Source organism: Oratosquilla oratoria, chromosome 20 (genome assembly GCF_046742065.1).
Source record: "Oratosquilla oratoria isolate Oo_2021 chromosome 20, ASM4674206v1, whole genome shotgun sequence".
Classification (NCBI taxonomy): Eukaryota; Metazoa; Arthropoda; class Malacostraca; order Stomatopoda; family Squillidae; genus Oratosquilla; species Oratosquilla oratoria.
In genome coordinates, this window is record NC_134796.1 from 62,581,538 (window position 1) to 62,589,364 (window position 7,827).

General features: G+C 41.4%; 1 protein-coding gene across 3 annotated transcripts in view; it reads left to right on the top strand.

The window, feature by feature from the left end:
* The window catches only part of LOC143036594 (uncharacterized), a 40,084-nt gene that overhangs the window by 24,174 nt on the left and 8,083 nt on the right, over positions 1 to 7,827 (top strand). For all 3 annotated transcript variants that reach the window (XM_076204157.1, XM_076204156.1, XM_076204158.1), the window contains 2 exons: positions 4,934 to 5,061; positions 5,745 to 5,899. In XM_076204157.1, coding sequence (XP_076060272.1) covers positions 4,934 to 5,061; positions 5,745 to 5,899 — 283 coding nt within the window. The remainder of the gene's footprint in view (positions 1 to 4,933; positions 5,062 to 5,744; positions 5,900 to 7,827) is intronic.

Genomic DNA, 7,827 nt, shown 5'->3' on the forward strand with positions numbered 1-7,827 from the left:
GGTGTAAAAGAGGCATTGGGAAAGAGGGGAATGTCTGTTGAGGAAGGACGGGAGAGGACAGAAGATAGAGGTGAATGGAGAATGGTTGTGTATGGATGATGCTGTGATACATGGGGGGAGTAGGTGGGGGATGGGGGTGAGGGAGTATGTGTGAAAAATAAATTGATGCAGCCCGAAGGGATTTTTCATTGTCTTCTCCATTTCTGCATGAGGGGACAGAGAGGGGCATTGCCAATTTAATGAAGCAGCCTTGCTGTGGATGCACTGTGTCATGCAACACTGCTTCTGACCCAGGGCAGTGGGCAAGATGCAGGGATGACCCATCATCCATGAGGAGCCAAGATAAGAGGGAGGGAGGGGGCTGGATGAGAGTGGAGTATGTGGGGATGGAATGGGTGGGAGTGGATTTTATGCCTTTGTTTTTTGGTTACCTCTCATGTAAAGGGGAAAGAGTCTTTGGCATATGATGTATCTTTATATGGGAGGGTTGGTGAATAGGAGTGGATTATGTGGGGATGAAATAGGTGGGAGTGGATTTATACTTTAGATATTGGCTACCTCCCTTGTGAGGGGGAAAAAGCCCTTGGTATATGTATCTTTACATGAGAGAGCATTGGTGTTTAGGTCTGTTTTTGGTGTTGGAGATCACTCATAAAGAGATTGAAGAGTAATGGTGAAAGTATTACACCCTGAGGGACTCCATTGTAGCATTTTTGTTCCTAAGATTTGGTTGTTTTAGATTACTCTCTTCTGTCTCCCTGCTATGAAGTTGGTTAATCACTTCATGTTACTGTTATGATTTCAAGTCAACTCATATTCTGATCAACTCATACCAAGGTCAACTAGTAACCTATACGAGTCAAGTTGTACCCAACCACAAGTCAGTACAGGATTCTTCAGACATGATTGTTCAGTGTATGAAATGACAACTAGTTGCCAAAAAAAAAAAAATCTCCAGATTCTATGGTGCAGTGTAACCAAGTCAGAGTGGAGATATCATGTAACATCACTTGTTTACCTCGCCATTTTATGTTTGAAATACAGTACAAATGTTTGAATGAACCTGTTGTATAATATCTCGTATTATATATCTCATTTATCTCACAATTTGTAGACCAGGTTTATTTAATAAAATGCACATGGTTATGTTATAGAGCTCCTGTTATTCATTTTCCATTAACCTGGTTCTGAAAGGACTTTGACTTTCCCTGCAAACAAAACTCAGTCCAAGTCAGCATAAAGTCTGGAGAGTTGTTTAACTGGTTTTTTGGCACTAGTATAAGACAAAGCCTTCTGTGAGGGGCACTGTCCTAGCCTCCCAATAGGGGGGAGTGTGTAATGTTAAACCACATCATATCATCAGTGTAGTCATTCCATACACTGAACAATTGCACCTGAAGAGTCCTGTACTGACTTGTGGTTGGGTACGAGTTGACTTGGATAGGTCATGAGTTGACCAGGTACGAGTTTATCAGGGTACAAATTGACTTGACACCATTGTTATGAATATCTGTCTCGGTGATCTTTTTGAATAATATGTGTCTGGACCTTGTCAAAAACACTTATACATATGGTTACCATAACTGTTCTTTCTTTGTTCATTGTGGAGAGTTAATAATGAAGACGTGTTTAGAAAGAGAATTAATGATTTACATAGTGTATAGGAAAACAGTCAAGCATAAGTACACATGGGAGAGGTTGATAAGGCATTAATGGACTATGTAGTGGTATCCAGGAAAGGAGTAGGAAGAGTTCTGGAGAAGCTGAAGGAAGTGTGGGAGATGGTAAATGATAGAGTAGAGGTAGGAGTGGAGGAGGAATGGAGGGGTTTCAAGAAGTGAGTGACAAGTTGTATGAAGATGGTATGTGGAACAAGGAGGATGGAAGGGAATAGAAGGAAGGGTAGTGAGTGGTGGGATGATGAAGTGAAAAAGGTAGTTGAAGAGGAGAATCAAGCATTCAGGGATTGGTTGCAAAGTAGTATGAGAGAAACATAAGAAGTACAAAGAAAAAAGAAGAGTAAAACAAAAGATAAAGGAGGACAGATATAAAATGAGGGAGGAGTATGACAAATTTTTTAAAGTAATAAAAATATGGTTTGGAAGGAAGAGAGGAAGGGGAGGTGAGTCAAGTAGAGAAGAAAAGGTAAAAGGTGCAAATAGACAGATGTTAACAGAAGAGTAGGCAGTGAGGGGAAGATAGGCAGAGATTTTTTGAGAGCTGTTGAATGTGGAGGATAGCGAGGGATTGGTGGTAGCAGTGGAAGGCACTAAGAAAATGACAGTTATGGGAGAGGAAATTGGAGGAGAAATAAGAAAAGATTATATGCAAGTATTCTTGAAAATGATGAGAGTAGCTAAGGTACCTGGGTTAGATGGGTGTCAAACAGAGTGCCTTAGAAGGGAGGTACAGTAATAGTGGACTGGATAGTGAGGTTATGTGTGTCAAAGGGAAGATAGTGCCACAGGAGTGGAGGAGTGCCTGTATAATTCTGCTTTACAAGGGAAAGGGGGACATGTGAGTGTAGTAGTTTCAGAGGGATCAGTTTGTTGAGTGTAGTTGGGAAGGCATATGTGAGGGTTTTAATTAAGAGGGCGGTGGGCAGGGTGCAGGGATGACCCGTCATCCAGGAGGTGCTCAGATGAGAGGGAGGGTGGGAGGGGTGTGGAGTGTATGTAGGGATGAAATGGGTGGGAGTGTTTTTAGGCCTTTCCCTTTTTGGCTACCTCCCTTGTAAGGGGGAAAAAGCCTTGGTATATGTATGTATGTATGTAAGAAAGGAACAGAAGGAGTAATTGGTGAGGAACAGTGAGGATTTAGGAAAGATAGGGCTTGCGTGGATCAGATTTTTGTGGTAAGCAAAAATATGAGAAACCTTTAGCAAAAGGTAAGGATTTTATTTTTGGGGGGAGGGTGCTTTTATGGATTTGGAAAAGGCTTATGACATGGTAGAGAGGAAGACACTGGGACATTTTGCAGATATATGGGGTTGGGGGAAAGCTGTTAGGGCAGTTTATTACAAGAGTAGTAGAGTCTGTGTTAGAAATGGAAATCAAGAGAGTGAGTGGTTTGAGGTAAAGGTGAGACTGACAGGGAAGTGTCATGTTGCCATGGTTGTTCAATGTGTACATGAATAGGGTGGTGTGGGAGGTAAAGGTAAAGGACAGGGAACTAGAGATGGTTAAAGAAAATAGAAAAAAGTGGGAGGTAAGCCAGTTGTTGATTGCTGATGACACTGTGCTTGTAGCAGGGTCAGAGGAGGAAGTTTAACCACTTCCATACGGTGATGCCTACGTAGGCGTCATGAGGAGCAAGTGGGTACGCGATGATGCCGACATCGGCATCTTGACTATATTTATTGTAGTCGTACCTACGTAACCTCCATTCTCTCTAAACTGGCTTCATCATATTTTCTATGGTTATCAAAATTCACGGGTGAAAGAGAACGAACGATTAATCACTGACTTTATTTTTTATAATGCGATTATTATGAAGCAACATCACACATCTGGCAGCAATAGTGCCCCGGAGTGAAGAGGTTAAATGTATTTGAGATGAAATGTCTGAGAAGTATGGTAGGGGTTACAATGTTGGATAGAATGAGAAGTGAGGAGGAGAGCTGGGGTGTTAAAGATGACAGATAGGGCTGATGAGAGAGTATTGGGATGGTTCGGACACATGAGAATGAGATGGATGGATTGGGTGAGAGGGGGGTTAATCAAGGAAGGGAGAAGGCAGGAGATAGGGGTGAGTGGAGAATGGCTATGTATAGATGATACTGTGATGCAAGGAAGGGGTGCTAGGGAGTGGCTATGTATAAATGACATTTTGAAGCAGCCCAAAGGGATTTCTCCCTGTCTTCTCTTTTTTCTGTATGAGGAGACAGAGAGATGAGGTCACTGATTAAGTGAAGCAGCCTTGCTGCGTCTTGCTGCAGTGGGCATGATGCAGGAATGACCTGTCATCCATGAGGAGCTAAGATGAGAGGAAGGAAAGAGTGGTGGATGGGACTGGGATGGGTGGGAGTGGGTACTTGCCCTTTGACTTGGCTACCTCCCTTGTAAGGGGGAAAAAGCCCTTGGTATATAGATAGATAATTGTTCTTTCTGCTGGAGCTTTATTTATTGAATCCTTTCAGCTCTTGTGTGATGTTTGTGAGTGGTGTGCTGGTAGAATGACCTTCCTTATCATCAGCATATATTATTATTATTATTGTTATTGTTGCCGTGAGTTCCACTAACGGGAAACCTACAGCCCCACAGTGCCTGACAACAGTCCTCAGACCCTCCCTTAGATCTCTCTGTGAAGAAACTTTAGACTGTCATCTGTGTTGTATTAGTGTGAGACGAGTCACTGGCTGAAAGTAGTAGGACGATGGGAAAAGTAGTTGGTTGTCAGCTTACTGTATGTGACAGTCTAGAAGAAATACAGTTGAAGCTTATAGAGAAAGATCTTAAATCCACTTTAGAGTCTGAGTCCCATCTCCAGGTTTGATGAATTTTGAAAAAGCACAGCAGGGAGATGTTTTTCTCTTACATCCATCTTGCAGCACCACCACAAGCAGGTACTCAATATAGGACCCAGTAAGATCATCAAAACATTGACGTTTTTCTGATTTCTCTGAAATAGAGGGATTTAGATTGGAAGTTCAGATGTAGTAAACATATTATTACAACATAGTACTCAAATTTCCTCTTAGAGAAGTCTATAGGAAGGCCTAACATTAATTGTTGACATCAATGGGACTAAGGATTTCCAGTCATTGGAATTCAAAGCAACAGTTATTATTTCATTTACATTAGTATGCATGTATTTTTAATTATTACACTCTAATGTGTATGCTTTATATCATTTAGTCTTTATGAAAACAACCAATAAATATTTATTTCATAGGCCTGAGGAATGTGATTGAGGATTTTTTTGTTGTTAACAGATCATTTGAGAGATCACCAAGCAAGAGGAGAAGGAGTAGATGACGAATGTATTGATGTTCGGTCCCTGCCACTTCAGTTGTCTCGACTTCTACAGCCCATTGTTGTACCTGTTCCCCAGAGAATTAGAGTAAGTTGCTATACATTGTTCTGTACATTGCCCTAGATCTCCTGCAGGAGAATTTTGGCTCCCAGTAACAGAGATGAGAGGTGCTCAGATGAGAGGGAGGGTGGGAGGGGTGTGGAGTGTATTTAGGGATGAAATGGGTGGGAGTGTTTTTATGCCTTTCCCTTTTTGGCTACCTCCCTTGGAAGGGGGAAAAAGCCTTGGTATATGTATGTATGTATGTATGTAGTAACAGCTATTGCAGTAGTGTATAAGTCTCGAGGAATGAATGATGTGTTATTCTCTGGATAAGGCTAGTGTGGGGCTTTGAAGGATGTGTTCAGTACATTCTGTGTTGCATTTTGAACAGTTCATATATATGACTAGGCCTATTCTGTATTAGTATTGTACTGGTGACCTGAATATAGTAGTACTAGTGTAGTTCTTGGTTCTCTTCTAATGGTTAACCATGTTGCCAGTGAAGTATGTCACAGGGAAATCTTGATTTATTTATTGTTTTGATTTATTTTGATATGGAGAGGAAATAAGAGGAAGTAGAGTTTAGAAAAGGTAATGCATTGAATGTCCCAATTGTCAGCCTACTTCTGCTACTAAAGTGGTCTAATGTTGACAGAGAAAAGAAAAATTAGAATTAAAGTAAGAAGTATGTATTTCCTTCTTTCACTTTGCTTCTGTTATCTTTACAGCAGGTAAGCAGAAGCCACAAGAGTCACCGCATGAAACCAGTTAATGATAAACCCCCTGCCCTGAGACCGTTACATAAAACCAAGGACTTCTGGCAACCGCCTTTGGAAAATATGGTGTATGAAGCTCAAGAGAAACAGGCTGTGAAAGACAAAAGGTAATATATTATAAGTAGGAGACAAGTTGACATATGTGTATGTTTTTGATACTTTAACATCTTTACCATAGTCCTTTATATCTGCAATACCTCCCACAATCCCCTCCAATCTACCCTGTCATAAGCCTTCTTAAATCTATAAAGCCCCCTCCCTCCAAAAAAAAAAATCCTTACCTTGAGCATATCTGCCTCACCAAAAACATTTGATCCATGCACCCTCTACCTTTCCTAAACCCACACAGTTCCCTGTTCCTTTCCTAACCCTCTCAGTTAACACCCTCCCCTATGTCTTATCAACTATACTCAACAAACTCATTCCTCTAAAACTGCTACTTTCACATTTGTCCCCTTTAACTTCTTTGATACAATGACGCTTATATAGACGTCATGAGGCATGAGTGGGTATACAAGATGCTGGGATCGGTGTCTTGATCATATTTATTTTGTAGTTGTAGCTGAGTGACCCCCAGATTCTGTAAATTGGTTTGATCGCATTTTCTGTGTTTATTATTACTTAGAGCAAAAGAGAATGAGTAATACAGCAGTGGCTTTATATTTTATAACACAAGTTATATGATGCATCGTACATTAGACATCCGATGCTGCATGCAAAAATTTGACTCATATTGAAGAAGTTAAAGTGGAACTATACCTGCACTCCCCAGTCTTGTAGCACACCCCCTCTTAGACAGAAATATATATTTTACAGGAATACCACTAGCAGATACCTATCTTTGCCTTCATTCTATCTATCTATATGCCAAAGACATCTTCCCCCATATAAGGGAGGTAACCAAGTCAAGGCACTTACCTACTCTCTCCCATTCCACCACCATCCACCATCCTTGTTACCCTCTCATCTTAGCTCCTCATAGATGAAAGGTCATCCCTGTCTCCTGCCCATTGCCCTGGGTCAGAGGCAATGCAGCAAAACACATCACATCCACTGCAAGGGCAACCCCCTCCCCATCCCCTTATTGTGGAAAATAGAGGTGGGGAGAAATCCCTTCAGCTTGCATCAAAATACCATCCACACACAACCATCCTCCACTCACCCCTATCCCCTGCCATCTCCCTTCCTTGCTCAACAGACATTCCCCTCTTGTTCAAAACCCTTTTTACCCCATCCATCCATCTCATCCTCATTCATCCCCTTCATGGACAGGGTAATTTTCTCCACAACAGTGATGCCATTTTGCCATCAGCAGTGTCTGGAATAGGGCCAAGATCTCTATCATCTTAGTACACCACCACCATTTCTTTTCATATTGGCTAACAACTGGTGACTGTCCTCCATCTACTTCTGCTAGCAAGTGACAAAGAAACAGGTCCACACCAACACAACACAGACAATAGTCCAAAGTTTTTCCTATGATAGGGCCCAAGGACCACTGTTAGCTAATGTAGGACTGAAAGTTTCCATTCACTGAAACTTGAGGCTACATGGTGTGGAAAAGACCTTTTGGTATACTTATGTACAGGTTTTGGTATACAGGTAAACGTCGACTTACGATGGCATTAGGTTTCGATAGAGCCATCGTAAGACGATCTCATCGTAAGTCGATCCCCACTCTGTTCCGTGGTCACTGTACCTAGCCTACCTGTATATTAACCACCAGAGATACTGAATATAGCCTATTAAACATGTACAGTAGTTTATTTAATTATTTTTATCCTTTTTACCATATTCAAACACTATAATATGTATTTTCAGTACGGCACTTAAATCTCGCGGGCAGCAGCCAATGCCAGCCGTACGACGTGACGTAATAATACTCGCATCATAAAATATAGTCACCGCTTATATCGATCGTTCTCTCTTTCACCCGCGAATTTTGAAAACCACAGAGAATGGGATTTAGGGCACATTTGAGAGAATGTAAAAACACAGGGGCGACTACAATAAATATAATCAAGACGCCGATATG